Source organism: Xenopus tropicalis, chromosome 5 (genome assembly GCF_000004195.4).
Source record: "Xenopus tropicalis strain Nigerian chromosome 5, UCB_Xtro_10.0, whole genome shotgun sequence".
In the NCBI taxonomy this organism is placed as follows: domain Eukaryota; kingdom Metazoa; phylum Chordata; class Amphibia; order Anura; family Pipidae; genus Xenopus; species Xenopus tropicalis.
The window spans coordinates 64,551,971-64,569,240 of record NC_030681.2 but is presented as its reverse complement, the minus strand read 5'-3'; the positions used below and the strand labels follow the sequence as shown (position 1 = coordinate 64,569,240).

The 17,270-nt window shown below is 38.1% G+C and overlaps 1 protein-coding gene across 3 annotated transcripts in view; it reads left to right on the top strand.

The window, feature by feature from the left end:
• Positions 1 to 17,270, top strand: part of phactr2 (phosphatase and actin regulator 2) — a 116,483-nt gene that overhangs the window by 62,440 nt on the left and 36,773 nt on the right. For all 3 annotated transcript variants that reach the window (XM_031902023.1, XM_004914608.4, XM_002937220.5), the window contains exon 2: positions 12,626 to 12,793. In XM_031902023.1, the coding sequence (XP_031757883.1) occupies positions 12,626 to 12,793 (168 nt within the window). The remainder of the gene's footprint in view (positions 1 to 12,625; positions 12,794 to 17,270) is intronic.

Below are 17,270 nucleotides of genomic sequence, written 5' to 3'. Positions count from 1 at the left end.
TCCCCAGGGGCCACTAGTAATAAATTATTAAATAACTGCCTAAGATTTATGTCTGTGGCATTCTGTGGCATAAATCCAGTTTGATCAGGGTGAACCACTACTCTTACTACTAGTTTAAGCCTGTTGGCTAACATTTTGGCAAAAAATTGGGTGCACAATTCAATATGGAGATTGGGTGGTAGCATTCAGTTATAAAGAGGTTAAGTGTAATGTACGCCATATAGCAAGTGTCTGAAAGCTCGTTTGTGTAGCTGGGATCCCCAACCTTTTATACCCGTGATCTACTTTCATATGGAAAAAGTTTTGGAGAGTAACACAAGCATGATTAAAGTTCCTGGATGTGCCTGTCAGACCTATAATTGCAGATTTGATAGCCCATATGTTGACTGGAAGTCTACAGAATGCTCTGTTGGCAATTGCTTTGGGTTTTTATGCGATCAAAGCTTGCCTCCTAACCAGAAATTCAAAAATAAGCACCTACTTTGAGGCCACTGGGAGTAACATCTAAAGGGTTGGTAAGCAACATGTTGCTCACGAGCCACTGATAACTGGCTTAGAGGATAACACAATAGTGGGCCTTGTACCATTTAGTGCAGTGATCCCCAACCAGTGGCTTGGGAGCAACGTGTTGCTCATCAACCCCTATGATGTTGCTCACCGTAGCCTCAAAACAGGTGCCCATTTTTGAATTCCTGGCTTGGAGGCATAAAACCATGTGTACTGCCAAACAGAACCTCCTGTAGTCTGTCAGTCCACATTGGACTATCAAATAACCAATCACAGCCCTTTTTGGCACCCCCTTGGAACTATTTTCTTGCTTATGTTGCTCCCCAACTGTTTTTTATATTTAAATGTTGCTCATGAGTAAAAAAAGGTTGGGGACCCCTGATTTAGTGGAAGGGCAATCCAGGCCTGGAGAGTGTCCAGACAGTGTATCGGGCATGGCGTTTTCTATTTCCTCCGCACAGCTATTAAACTTGATATCTTGTAGTTGTGAAACTATGAGGGCAATGATACTGTGGTGGTTTACAGTAGATAAAAATCAAATTTAAAACGCATATGTTAAGGAACTGCTATTGTAACTGGGTCTTGTGGCTTTCAGCTATCAACCAACACTAATACAGCAGCTCAGCATTTGCACCTGTATCATTAATAATTGGGCAGTAGATCATAACGCTTTTTATTAAAGGAAAATAAAGATTTTCTTAGTAAGCAGATGATATTGTCATTGAATTGTTTCTGGGGCTAGTTTGCACTTGGGGAAAAACATTTGTTTAATAACAGTGAAGATGAAAGTTATCTTGCCTTGTGGATAACATTGTAAAGAGAAATGAACTGTGGTAATGTAAGTAATTCTGTTCAGGGTTTGTCTTTCACTGTAATTAGCTGACTGAGTTGCTTGATTTTCTTGTTCTTCCTGCTTTGAATTACTTTGTAGTTATTTTTTCATATCTTTCTTAATAACTATATAATGTTTCCTGCTCTTGTCTGTGACATTTTCATAATACCCACAACATTGCAACACATTGCTAAAGCTAAATTCCACCATACTGCAGCCATTTTTTTGGGCTGGTAAAAGTATTTGTGGTCAGGTGACAATAAGGAAAGCATTCTCATGGGCAAGGTGACTGAGGTAGTTGCCTTAAAGGGGTGGTTCTCCTTAAAGTTAACCTTTGTATATTATAGAATGGCCAATTCTAAGCAACTTTTTAGTTGGTTTTCATTATTTTTAATTATTTGTGGTCTTCTCCTGATAATTTCAAACTGTTGGGGGTCACTGGCCCCAGTAGCCAAAAAAACAATTTCTCCGTGAGGCTTTAGTTTTATTGTTACTTTTTATTATTTTTCTAATCTGGTGCTTTTCAATTCATATTCCAGACTCTTATTCATACAACTCCCTGGTTGGTACCTGCTAAGGTAATTTGAACCCTAGCCACCAGATAACTGCTGACATTCTACACTGGAGAATTGAACAAAAAGTGAAATAATAAAAAAAAAAAAAACAACGAGAGAGAGAGAGACTTGCAAAAGTATTCGGCCCCCTTGAACTTTTCTACATTTTGTCACATTACAGCCACAAACATAAATCAATTTTATTGGAATTCCACGTGAAAGGCCAATACAAAGTGGTGTACACGTGAGAAGTGGAACGAAAATCATACATGATTCCAAACATTTTTTACAAATAAATAACTGCAAAGTGGGGTGTGCATAATTATTCAGCCCCCTGAGTCAATATTTTGTAGAACCACCTTTTGCTGCAATTACAGCTGCCAGTCTTTTAGGGTATGTCTCTACCAGCTTTGCACATCTAGAGACTGAAATCCTTGCCCATTCTTCTTTGCAAAACAGCTCCAGCTCAGTCAGATTAGATGGACAGCGTTTGTGAACAGCAGTTTTCAGATCTTGCCACATATTCTCGATTGGATTTAGATCTGGACTTTGACTAGGCCATTCTAACACATGTTTAGGGTCGTTGTCCTGCTGGAAGGTGAACCTCCGCCCCAGTCTGAAGTCTTTTGCAGACTCCAAGAGGTTTTCTTCCAAGATTGCCCTGTATTTGGCTCCATCCATCTTCCCATCAACTCTGAGCAGCTTCCCTGTCCCTGCTGAAGAGAAGCACCCCCAGAGCATGATGCTGCCACCACCATATTTGACAGTGGGGATGGTGTGTTTAGAGTGATGTGCAGTGTTAGTTTTCCGCCACACATAGCGTTTTGCATTTTGGCCTCATCTGTCCAGAGCACCTTCTTCCACATGTTTGCTGTGTCCCCCACATGGCTTGTGGCAAACTGCAAACAGGACTTCTTATAGTTTTCTGTTAACAATGGCTTTCTTCTTGCCACTCTTCCATAAAGGCCAACTTTGTGCAGTGCACGACTAATAGTTGTCCTATGGACAAATTCCCCCACCCGAGCTGTAGATCTCTGCAGCTCGTCCAGAGTCACCATGGGCCTCTTGGCTGCATCTCTGATCAGCGCTCTCCTTGTTCAGCCTGTGAGTTTAGGTGGACGGCCTTGTCTTGGTAGGTTTACAGTTGTGCCATACTCCTTCCATTTCTGAATGATCGCTTAAACAGTGCTCCGTGGGATGTTCAAGGCTTTGGAAATCTTTTTGTAGCCTAAGCCTGCTTTAAATTTCTCAATAACTTTATCCCTGACCTGTCTGGTGTGTTCTTTGGACTTCATGGTGTTGTTGCTCCCAGTATTCTCTTAGACAACCTCTGAGGCCGTCACAAAGCAGCTGTATTTGTACTGACATTAGATTACACACAGGTGCGCTCTATTTAGTCATTAGCACTCATCAGGCAATGTCTATGGGCAACTGACTGCACTCAGACCAAAGGGGCTGAATAATTACACACACCCCACTGCAGTTATTTATTTGTAAAAAATGTTTGGAATCATGTATGATTTTCGTTCCACTTCTCACGTGTACACCACTTCGTATTGGTCTTTCACGTGGAATTCCAATAAAATTGATTCATGTTTGTGGCTGTAATGTGACAAAATGTGGAAAAGTTCAAAGGGGGCCGAATACTTTTGCAAGCCACTATAGATATAGAGTGTATATATATATATATATATCTATAGTGGCTTGCATATATATATATATATATCAAGACAATAAGCCGCACACACAGGGACTTTGTTAGAAAACAAAAAAATATTTAATGAAAAAGATCCATTATATATATAATATTTAGAGTAGCTGTAGAGAGAGTCCGCACTCACAGGTCTTATAGAAAATGTTGAGGTGTTTATTCAAATCAACATCTAACGTTTCGGCTGCATCCGCAGCCTTTCTCAAAGACACGCGGCGTAGGGCTGATTTTTTCGGCAAGCGGAAAAACGCTTGCCGAAAAAATCTGCCCTACGCCGCGTGTGGCATCAGCCTTACATGCCCTAATTTTAAGTTTTCCTGCATTTTACACCATTGTTATATGGTCCCACTGGGGGTGGAGATTTTTCCGATGTTTGCTTAACCCTTATTTTTCCATTTTCTGGCAAGGCTGTCAGTGATACTGACACTAAAAAACTACTCTTAAAAGTATTAAATAATAAAATGTTACCTATAGGTTATATTGATAGTTTTTCACTGATAAGGGCTGCTTTTGTAAGTTATTACTCAAGTGTTACTTGAAATTTCTAAACCTGGCTGTTTTGCCAACCTGGCTGTACCTTCTCCACCTGTCAGTTATAGCTTATAATGCTAACAGACTACACCTGCACAAATATGTCAGCCTTCTCATAGAGGAACATGTTGATCAGATAGATAATGTTAAAGCATCAGAAAAATATTTCTAAGGTAAAGTTATAAATAGCATGCAAAGACAATGTTGTAAAAGAAAAGGTAAAATTTTTGGTGTCAGTATCTATGAATAGTGTATTGCCTATATATAATTAGAAGCTCCAAGTTTGTCCAGGTGCAGTAACTTAACGCAATCAATAAGATTTTTGCTTTTAAGGCTGATGCCACACGTGGCGTTTTTACGCTGCGTATTTTCTAATTTTCTCAGTGGCTGAAAAACGCCCGATATCATCATCCATAGAAATAACTTGAAAAGACTCTAAGCAAACCACACAATGCGGAAATATGCTAGAAAACGCCTTAGCACGGATTTTTCAAGCGTTGTCTGAAATACGCCAGTATTTGCAAAGCAAGCTATTCCTATGTATACACAAAGGCAGCTGCCAGACCTAGCTGAAATACGCAGCGTTTTTTACTATTTTGCACTATTAGCACCATGGAAACGGGATTTGCTACGTCACCAGTACTAGGCTGAAAAACGCCATGGTCAGGGGCTGTGTGGCTTGTGCGGCGTTTTTAGGCTGAGAAAAAACGCAGCGTAAAAAACACCACGTGTGGCATCAGCCTTAATAGGTGACCAGTAGATGTGTTCTGCTTCTTGGTTGCTATGGTTTACTGCTCCTGGGCAAACCCATTGTCTTATTACAAAACCCAATAAATAAGGTGATTTTTCTTTTTGAGTGCAGTGTTGAAAGTTATATATAGGTATATTATATTAGGTTAGTATATTGATATATTAACTTGACTTGTAACTGCCAATAGCCTTCTAGCTATTGATGATTTTTAAATATTTGATTTTTGTATAAAATAAAAATATAATATGGCATACACTTGCCAGTGGGGGAGTGTGTGGATAAATGAAATAGCACACAGAGGAAAGGTATGGCCAGTTGAGCTTTAATATAAATGTATTTTTGTCACTAGGTACCAGCTGCAGGTAACGGAAAATTCTTCCTCAGATTGCAGTAAGTTATTGATGGAAAAAGAGAGTAACAAACTGTACAGCATACTCATCTCAGAGAAAAAGAATACTGGCAGGCATAATGGAAAATATTGGAATTTTAGGGCTTAATTGAAACTACAGGAGATACAGTTTAAATATAGATTTCCCATTAAGTAAAAACTACAGTTGGATTGTAGAAAAAAAAAAATGCATTATTTATACTGTTCATAATAAACTGGCAGGTTGATCAGGATTACAAAGATGAACATAGTAATATAGTAGATGAGGTTGAAAAAAGACATGTCCATCAAGTTCAGTTAAAGGAAACCTATACCCCCAAAATGAACACTTTACCAACAGTTTATATTATGTTATGTTACCTATTAAAAAATCTTTTCAAACTGAAATATATATATATATATATATATATATATATATCTGTAAATATTGCCCTTTTGCATCTTTCTCCTGAGCCACAATTTTGTGATGGTCTGTGTGCTCCCTCAGAGATGACCAGGAAACAGGAAATAATGCAGCGCAAACTGTAACAGGAGGAAATGGGGCAGCAAAAGACAAAAGTTCTGTCCATTAATTGGCTGATGTGGCCTAGCATGTATGCTTGCCCTGGTTTGTTTGTTTTCTGTTTAGGAGTACCCCATAGCACATACTACTAAAGTATATTTATGTGAAAATGGTTTATTTAGATGAAGCGGTGTTTTACATATGAGCTGGTTTATGCAATATATTTTCTTAAAGACCTACATTGTTTGGGGGTATAGTTTCCCTTTAAGTAGAACCTGCCTAACTGCTGGTTGAATCAGAGGAAGGCGAAAAAACCCTTCTGCAACCTCTCCAGTCACCTCAGAGGGGGCAAGAACTGCTTTCTCACTCCCAAGAGTTAATTTAAGTAACTGTATTTACTCAGTTTTCAAAAAGGAATCCATCCCTTTCCCAAAACTATTTAATATCTCCCAAGGACCAAATGATTATATCACAATGACAGGGATACAGGCCGTCGGGGTGAGAACCTCATCAGTGAACCAATGCGGTCCTCAATCCGATGGAAAAAAACAAACCTGAATGATCGACATCTGCCTGATTTTCAGTCAGATATTGATCGAGTTGTCCCATCAGAGGGCCCCATAGCCAGGCAGGTAAGCTGCTGAATTCGTCAGAAGGGGCCTCACTATTTCTACTTATTCATCATAAAAAGCTATTAAAGCTATTTGTCTGACATGATTTATCCTTCATAAGGTCATGCTGACTATTACTTATAATCCCATGTTTTGATTATTGTTTTGTTTTGTTAATGGTAATCACTTAAACAAAGAAATTAAAGCTTGTAGCTTGACTACTTCAGCACTTTAAGGAAATGTAAACCTTAAATAAATGAATATAAAATTGTTCTGAATGCTCTTATAAGCACTTTTGCAATTTACATTAATTATTACTTACTCCAAGATGGGCAGTAAAACCAGTCTCTGGGTCAACTTTGTACTAAGTACTCATTTTCAGTAGCCTTGGGTTTCCTTGCATGCTAAAAAGGCATCCAGCCCCTATATGAAGCTGTCTATGTATCTGCCTGTACAATTGATTAAGGGAGAGAATTCCACAGCTTCTCAGCTGTGAAATTAGGAAAAAAAAAAAAACCCTCTTCAAATATTAAAGGAGAAGGAAAGGCTAAGTCAGTTGGGGGTGCCAAAATGTTAGGCATCCCCAAGTGACTTAGATCGCTTACCTTGTACCCTGGGCTGGTGCCCCTGTTAGGAGAAAAAAGCACCAGCCCAGGGTACCTGTAGGAAGCGCTTCCTCCTTCCTTTTTCTTCTGCTGGCGAAATCCGTGGGCCGGCGCATGCCCAGTAGAGTGAAAAGCCGACTTTCTTGTTTAAGTTCGGCTTTTCACTCTACTGTGCATGCGCGCGCGCAAGCGAATAGGAAGTAGGAAGCGCTCGCTGCTACCCTGGGCTGGTGCTGTTCTCTCCGTACAGGGGCACCAGCCCGGGGTAAAAGGTAAGCGATCTAAGTCACTTGGGGGGTGCCTAGCATTTTGGCACCCCCAAGTGACTTAGCCTTTCCTTCTCATTAAGATGGAACCTCATTTCTTTTAATCAAACTTTGCCCTTGTGTCTGCTGTAAGGACCTACTGGTAAATGAAGCATTAGAGAGATTATAATATGATCCCCTGATATTGTTTTACATAGTTATCATATCTCCCCTTAAATGCATCTTTTACAGTGTAACCAACCCCAACTTTGCCAGTCTGTTTTCAAAACTGAAACTTTCCATACCCTTTAGCAACTTAGTTGCTATTCTTTAGACTCTCTCTCTACTTCGCAAATATCACCTTTAAGCACTATAGACCAAACCCCTACAGCATATTCTAGATTGGGCCTTACCAGTGCTTTAAGGGTAGGAATGACCCTCCCCTACCACAAATCTATGTCTTTTAATACAGCACTAAACCATGTTTGCCCTTTCCATTAAGTATGTAAGTGGCTTGCATATTTTGACATCCTAGCTGCTTAACTTAGATTTATCTACATTGAATCTCATGTGCTACTTAGCCAACCCAGATTGCAAGGATGCCATATCCTGCATGAAATTTATGGCAGCACTGATGAATTACTTAGAATGCTTTTTACAAATAACTTTAAAGCTATTGTAAATATTAAATATTGGAAAGTTAAAATTAAATTTTTCCTTTTTATTATTTAAAAACTAATTTTGGGTTGACATTTTATATAAAGTTCATATTCAGTTATAATATTCATCCTCCCTCAAAATGTGAAATAATGCAGAAAGAAAGATGTTTTTAAAGCATTTTACCTCCTAAAACTGCCATTATATGAGAGCTGCAGAGACAACCACTCAAGTCTGAAGCTGGCATAAGGTCTGGGTAGAGCACAGTTTTCAAGCTGTTATGGACATATTTGAACCCAAAGGTATTAAAATAAAAGCACTTCTTTTTTACAGTTTTTACATGGTTTAGTGCATTGTAAAAATTTATGCTATGTATCTGCTTTAAATAGCAACAGGATAATCCAAGTGTTTATGGTGGTTTTTTTAATTGCACCATTTATAATCTGCCAAAGCTTGTCTCTTTAGGTATAGCCTTGTTTCCCTATATTACGTTTATTTGCAGTGTAGCATTTTATTATTTTTGTATATATATATATTTATATGTGGTTTGTCCCTGAGGAAGAGCACAGTTGGTGCTCGAAACGTTGGATCGTTTTCATTAAAGAAATTTTTTGTTTTCTAAAAAAGTCCCTGCGTGTGCGGCTCATTGTCTTGCTATATACATGGTTTTTGCAAGCACCTGGGGCATTTGATTACTATTAGGGTGTGCTCTGTTCTTTTCTGTATATATATATATATATATATTTATTTATATATATATATATATATAAATATAAATATTTTTTTTTTTTACTAAAATGTAAAGGAAGGATGCTATAGATAGAAAACATGTTTGTTTTATGGAAATATTTTTAAGAATAAACATGACAGCAATTCTTGTGGTCATATAAAGATGGTAAGAAAAAACGGAACAGCACAAATCTCCACCATAATACTTCACAGCTGGTGTGCATTTTCTCAGTGGCCACGTATCACAATGTCAAAAATATAAGTAATAAACAGCACCATTCAGATGCAATAGAATTAAAAAGCCTTTGTTCCATCTTGGCTATATCCTGGATAGTACAAGATGGTAAACAATGGCTAATGTTGACAACAAAGCAATGCAGCACGACTTGCTACTGTATAACCTCTAAAGGTTTACATTTAGGATTAGATGAAATATTGGGAAGGGGGTGTCGGGAGACCAGGGGATGCGCATTTAAAACAGGTAACTCCTGGGATAATCGGGAGGGTTGGCAGCTCTTGCATGAGTGAAATGCAAGGCAATTATGAAAACAAACAATAGCTAAGATATCACAAAAATTAGTTTAATTGCCATATAAATGATCATTTATTCTGATGAGACTTTAAGGTCTTCATACTGACACAATATTCTGAGCATGTGGACAATCATTAATTTATTTACTTGTGTAACAAAAAAATCTTGCTCGAGACACAATTGCTTAGAGACACAATTTTAGTATGAGAATTTTTATATAAATGAAATAGTAATAAGTTTGACAGAAATGTTTTTTATATATATATATATATATATATATATATTTCTCCAAAATATATGTGCACTCCAGCGTAGATCAATCAGCTTTATTAATAACTTACATCATAGCTCAAACATCAATGTTTCGGTCCGGGTCTAGGACCTTGTTCACGATGTCAAACCCCACTAATGAATTCACTTCAATACATCCCATATATACAAAACAAAACCCCCACCTCCAAACATTTCGTAACCACCCGTTAGCTCCACCTCCCCCAACCACCACCCACTGGTTATAGTTAAAGGGATGTGGACTGCTATATACACAAATGGAAGTATAATACAAGCATATTAAAAAACAATGTAAAACATTATTAAAATTCATTATAACTGTAATTCATCTAATGGCCAAAAAGCAATTAAAGGAGCAATATTCATTCAAGCCCCTAGGAGATTGTACGTGTATGGCCACTTTTAGCCTTATGGCAGAAGGGAAGATTTATCACCTGTTGTTAATCTGCTACTGTGGACAACAAATCTCCCCATAATGCTGTCTCACTGGCAATAAATTAAATCTCTGGTGGCAAAGCATATGTGGCACTACTTCAGTTGACAAAAAAAACAAAGGATATCAGTCGACCTTTGTAGTGAAGATTTATCATGTGACAAATCACCTTGTGTGTCTGTAGCCTTAAGGTTAAAACAGTGGTCAGAAGATCATTTTCTAGCAGATTAACTGGAGGTAGTTGTTAGAAATAAGTAAGGAATTGCTGTCTGATTTGGCCAAAACATTTAGTACTCCATCCCTGCAATAAAACTGGGGGGAAAGTCATACACTACTTTTTGTACTTCCTGAGTGTTTTCTTATCTATTTGTGTGAGATTTGGCCTGCAAGGAGTCTGCTGTCTGCACTGAAACACCAAAGGACCAGGTGATCATTTGTAGAGGCAGTTGGTACACAATTTTCAAGTGCAGTGTGTTTATAGAGGGTAAGCATGCATCTTGAATGTGCCATACACTGGTTTCTTATTAGGGTATTTTGATTTTTATTTATGAAGCATGTTGTTAGTTCTGCTCTTGGTATTACTGAAGTTATTTCTCAGCTGTTTTACTGGTGTTTTTTACCCTTGCTTCTGTATTTTTGGCATTACTTCTTCTTCTGCTTTCAGTTTTCTTACATCTGAAATACCAAAGAGATATCTCCGAGGAAATGGTTACCAAGGATATTCTACCTTACTGACTTATGTCAGCATAGTTGTTTTTCAATTTTACCAAATAAATGTTGTTAAAACTTCTGCTGTTTTAAAAAGGAAATTGATCTGAGCTTAGTTCTCATTTTTTTTGTTCAATTACACTTTCCTTAAAAAAGAAGGAAAAGCTAATAAAGCGTAAATCTCAAGCTGCAGGCATACCTTCAGTTCTCTCAATAGTGCCCTTAAAGGAAACATATCCTATAAAAATTATGAATGTGCCAGTGAATTATACTCCTCTAGATATTGAAGGATTGTGCTTAAAAATGTTGTGTTTCGAACTGATTTTTTGAGAAATTCCACCAAAACCTCACTAGCCCCACCCATCTATTCCACTTTCTGCTGGCTGAATTCTCTGGATGTGCAGGGGGGTCGGTGGCCCTCAGTACAGGCAATGTAGGATAGCAACCAATCAGCAGCTAGCCTGACCTGATAGGGAACTGAAGCCTGTCTGTGCTTGTGTGTCTGCAAGGCTGTGATTGGCTCTCCCGCTCCTACTGTGCTTCTAGCAGGGACCGTTAGGACACACCCACCCCTCATTTCACACACTGACAGAGAAGCGAGATGATCTACGGGGAGCTCCAATAAAGGGGCCATTGTTACAGATAGGATTAGTGTTTAGCCCAAAGGGAAACCAGCACCGTATATTATTCATAATTGCCTACAAAATGAAGGTTTTCCCCATTTATCTAATATGTCTCCTTTAAGTCTCCCCATATTTCTCCTGTTCAGATGATCGGAAGCCTCATAGTAAAAAAAAAAAAAAAAAAAAAATGCTTAGCTCTGTAAAGAATATTCCCATAATGCCATGCTCCTGCACCAAGACTGCTGTACATGGCCAGTTTTAAGACTATGAGGAAGTTTCCTGCTGTATGGCTCAGATCACACATTCCTAAGTGGGGCAAGGGAGTTCTTAGCATTCTTGAGGGAGGGGAAATAGGAGAGAGGAGAGAGCTGCCCAGACTCTGGTGCAGGAAAACAGAGACAACAAATCCTGTTTATTTTGACAGAAGACTCAGTGCAGCTTTTCTTTGAGTGCTTATGGCTGTATTTACATAGACCTTTCTCATAAAGCTTACTTAGTTTTTACCTTTCCTTTTCCTTTAACAGATATAATTACTCCATGCCTAATAAAACTTCTGACTAGTGTTTGAAGTAAACAGGGGAATAGAAACAGTAAGCAGGGAATAGAAAAGGACAAACAGACACTACTTTAAATAGCAGTTATATATACAAATAACTCAACACTATTACAAATATGTATTGAATGTATATTGCAAAGTTGCTTAGATTTAAGTTTTATTTTATTAGTCAAAAAAATTATATTTGGGGTTGACATGTCCTTTCAAGTTTTGTTACCTTCTGCTCAGCAGTTTGTTGGCTCTCCTGTATGCTGAAATACTATAATAATAAAACATTCTTAAGTGCCATGAGACACATACAGTGCTTTCTTTCTAATTGCTGCTCACCATGCTGTAGAATTGGTACAAACTGAGTGATTGTTCGACAGCTTTAGAAAAAAATGATTTACAATGTGACTGAAAGGGGCAGTCATAACACAGATCATATCTGCATAATAATTGTACCACCAAATATTGTGTGTCTGCTTACTATAAATTAAAGTGATGCGCCTTAAACTGGCATAGATTAGCTGTCATAGAGGAAACAAAAAGCATATTACACACTCAGTAATAATGGCACTATTAAAAAGTGGAGTGAAGCATTACTGGTGATGTTGCCCAGGGCAACCAATCTGCAATAAGATTTCAATAGTTAGAAAACCAAAGCAAATCAAACCCCTGGTCTTCTATTTGGGTAGCTGAAAAGGACCCATCAACATTCTGACCTCTGCACCAATTGGCCTTGCAACAAAAAAAATATATATTGTTATTCCTGCCCTTTAAAGAGCAGCTGAATTTTTTAAATGTTTTCTCTTTGTTTTACTTTATGGCAGCAGTAGAGTAGTAGAAAAATGTAGTTATTTTTTTCTCTCTTCAACAGTTGATGGGTTGGATAAAGCTTCCATTACAAATTGTGACACACAAAACTCAGGCAACCAGACACCCCCTCTGAAAAGAAAAGGAAGACTGTCTTCTATAGGTAAAATTTTTAAGCCATGGAAATGGAGAAAGAAGAAGGCTAGCGAGAAGTTCATAGAGACTTCAGCAGGTGAGTAGTCTGGCCATGCAGTTTTATTTTTATTGCACATGTATGTTCAGAGAAGACCCATGTGTAGTGTTTGTTTCTTGAGTTAGGTAAAGGTGACAGCAAGAATAATGGGGACATATGGCCTTGCAAATCCTTGTGGCAGCACTAAAGGAAGTTAAACATATGAGAGAATATTAAATTACTGTTTAAAATCTACATGCTGCATAGATAAATACATTTTAGGCCTTTGGCCAGGTCACACTTATGCTAGTGCAGGGCAACAGTAGATAACAAAAGTGCAATTTAAACTACTACTACTTTTTTTGCTTCACTAAATTTTGACTGGACCGATGTGTAAGTATTATCAGCCTTGTGTCTACCACCCCATGTGTGCAGTAACTGACATGAATGGCATTTACCTGTCACTTGCACACACGGGGCAGATTTTGGTCAGAAAATTCACACTTCTTTTATGTTCTTATAAGGATATTATAAATATTGAAGCTGTGAGTTATTGATTCAAAGGTTAATTTTAATAGTGTTAAAGTAAAAACATTGGTGAGATCTCTTTCACACAGATGAACTGGAGGTAGTTGTTAGAAGAATAATCACTTGGAGAGCATACACAGTATATTTGCCTGAGCAAGGCAAACATATAGTGCTGGACTCTATCCCTGCAATTAAACACAATGGTGACATAATTAGCTACTTTGTGTGCTCTCCGGGTGATTTTTCTATATATTTTTTAGATATCACAACCAGCACAGGGCAGCAAAAGATATTAGTAGTCAAAGCTGCTGTGTAGTCATGGGGGAAGCTATTAAAAAAAAAAAAAAAAGATAGAAAATGTTACATAGCAGATAACAGATACACTGCATGGATTCCCATTGTATTCTACACAAAGAAGCAGGAGCCAGTGTGCAGCAGCAGATTTTTTTTCTGTGCTTATTCATGACTACATGACTCACTGAATATACACAAAAAAATGCACTTATGAAAGTGCTTCACAAAAAGAAAGTCTGTGTGCCCAAATCACCATTCATATCTATTGAAAACCTCATTCCAGTCATACCTATAAATTGTTCTAAAACTGTCTAGTGAGTTATAGTTCAACGCCACATTTGAATCAATTAAGATACAAGTGCTGCTTGGATCATGGTATATCAAGCCATTTGTAGGTTTAGGGCAGTTAGTATGCAACCCAGGTTATGCTAAAGAGATGGTGCTACAAGTAAGAGAAATAAAATGGTATATTACATAAATGGAGGTTTTGTGTCAAGTTCGCATACAGCTGATCTATAATCCAAAGCATAATTCAATTCTTAGACTTTATCAACACAGGGTAGACTGTAGTGTTACACAGGAGCAGTTACAGTAATTAAGGAATAACCTTGTCACCCGATTTTTCTGTATGGATTTGCCTAGCAACCTGTTTGTTTTCACTGCCTACATTCTATTGCAGCATATTAGGGCTCGCAGAACAGCCCCAGACCTTACAGCTGCCATTTTCACAGTGTTAACACTAGGGTCACTAGGGGACTGCATTTTTAGGTTTTAAAGAGTGGGTGGAGCCACCAACAGCCAATCAGACTTCACCTATTGAATTTTTTTGGTTTTAATTTAAAATGCTGCCTTTTCACCCTATTTATGTAAGGGTTCCCAAACTTTGCAGTCAGTCACTGTTTGACTACATATTCAGGGTTAGAACAAATGGGGGCGGGGCCACCAACAGCCAATCCATTTCCACCCTTTAAATTTAATTGGTTTATATTTAAACTGATGCCATTATTTAAGTAGTAATTCCAGGGTTGTTAAACTTTGCAAAGTTAGTTATTGGGTATTTGCCGTTCAAAGATATAAAAATTTGGTCGGAGCCAGCAACAGCCTATTACATTTCATCTATTTACTTTCAATGGTGAAGTGTAAAATGCTGTCAGTCTCACAAATTTTATGCCCCCAAACGTTGCAAAGTTGGTCACTGGGGGACTGCAGTTCAAAAATAGGAAAAGCGGGTTTCATCCATTGAATTTTATTGGTTTGAATTTAAAATGCTGTCATTCTCACACTATTTATGCCAGGGTGCCCACTGTTTGTCATTGGGTGACTTTGACTCAAGGTTAGAAAAAGTGGGTACACCCACCAACCACCAGTCACAATTTACCTATTGACTTTTATTGGTTTAAATTTAAACTGCTGCTGTTCTTTAACTATTAATCCTAGGGTCCCTGAACTTTGTAGAGTTAGTCACTGGGTAACTGCAGTTCCAGGTTAGAAAAAGGGGGAGGAGCCACCAAACACCAATCAGATGTCACTTGTTGACTTTCAGTGGAGAAATTTACATTGCTACCATTCAGACACTATTAAATCCAGGGCCCCCAATCTTTGCACAGTGGTTTTTACTATATAACTGTGGTTGGAGCCAACAACAGATCAGATTTCATTCAGTGATTTAACGTTTTTCAACCCAACATGAAGTTTGTTCTTAAACTTGCCTCTCTAGTTAGTTTCTATAGCCTTTCAGCCTTCTGTTTTACAAAGGCCTGCACTGTAATTAATCAAGGATCGGATAATAATACGTACCTATGCAGATCGATCAAGAAAAGATTGCATCAACAGGCCAATTCTGCTCTAACCTGATGGGATTTTTAGTTATGTCCGAATGACTAAATTGACATTCCTCGGTAGAGAGTAGTTGGTTATTATTTTGGCCTCATACATTGTCGAATAAGCTTCTTCTAGACCGAGCTGCAGGCTAACAACTCATTGTGCATGACCAGCTCAACCTTATCCTTTTGTCCTACCCCTTTAGAAGTCATGTTCCAATATCTTGCCCTGAATAGATCTAAAGAGATCAAAATTATCTTTCGGCAAGATTCAATTATGTACGTATGTACATATAACTTCATTTATAAAGCGCTACAAGGATACGTATCATTGTACAATCTTACAGAATACACAATTACACACAGGGAGGGCAAGTGTTATAATAAATACAATAAATAAGTATAAATACACAGAGATTAAGTGCCTCATGTATGAGATACAGTAGGAAGGAGGTCCTTGCCCTGTACAGCTTACAATCTAGTGATGCCTCTGAATGTAAAGAAAAATAATACCACTGAAAATTGCTGGTCTCTACAAAAATATCACATAAAACAGTCCATATGCAAAACACTGTTTTATATATGTCATTAGATAGTCCTATATTTAAACACTGCTGCAGTTGTATCTTTTGTATCTTTTAATCTCGCACTACTTCTCATTACAGTTATAACATGTCAGGTATTCAGTGAGGGAGCCACAGATGTGGCTTCAGGCAAAAGAAGTAGAAGGGAAATATTTACTAATATGTGTATTTCCACTATAGTGTTTTTTTCCCAAACCATAAAAAGTTTGCCACCTAAACATTTTCAGCTTTTTTTTTTTATATCTGTAAAAGAATTCAAAAGATGCCCCCAAAGCCAACACTATAGATTATAGTACAGGTATGGGATCTATTATCCAGAATGCTTGGGACATGGGGTTTTCTGGAAGAAGTCTTTCTATAATTTTGATCACCTTACATTGTCTACCAAAAAAATATGTGAACATTATTTGAACATTGAATAGACCCAATAGGACTGTTTTGCCTCCAATAAGATTATATCTCAGCTGGGCTCAAGTACAAGGCACTTATTCATATCATTTTTAAAAAAAATATTTTTTTTTAATTAAAATGGAGTCTATGGGAGATGGCCTTGCTGTAATTTGAACCTTTCTGGAAAATGTGTTTCCAGATAACTGATCCTATACCTGTAATATGATATACATCAGTGCTGTCCGACTTCTATGGTACAGAGGGCCGGAATTTTTCCGGTCTACATGGTGGAGGGCCGATAATGGAAGCCAGTTTTGACCACTCCCTTTTTTTAAACCACACCCACTTGACACCACACCCATGTTATCACATGACCATACCCATATTAGTGGTGGAAGTACTGCAAAAACTTGCCATACTCTGCCTTTCCTACCTAGCCTGTGTGTGCCATACTCTGCCTTCCCTAAGCTGCCTGTGTGCTATACTGACTGTAAGAGCAGTGCCAGCATTGTGTCACTGTACCCTGCCTGTGTGCCATACTCTGCCTACCCTATGTTGAATGTGTGTATGGCGCACACACAGGCAGCATAGGGTAGGCAGAGTATGGCACACAAAAGCAGCATACATTGACACAATGATGGCACTGCTCCTACAGTCTGCACAATATCTATATATTAAAAACTTTCTAATTGCAGAACCACATCATATGTTCTTTTTATAGTGTGCAGGGTTTATTTATGGGTTTCTACTGCCCCTACAGGTGTGAACAATTGAACAATGTGGGTGATTACAGCCTGAGCCTGAGGTGTGAACAGTGCAGGGGGTGAACAATGTAGGGATTAAAAGGTGTGAACAACACAGTGGATCACATTTTTAAACAATACAGGGGGATTACAGCCTGAATTTGAGGTGTGAACCATG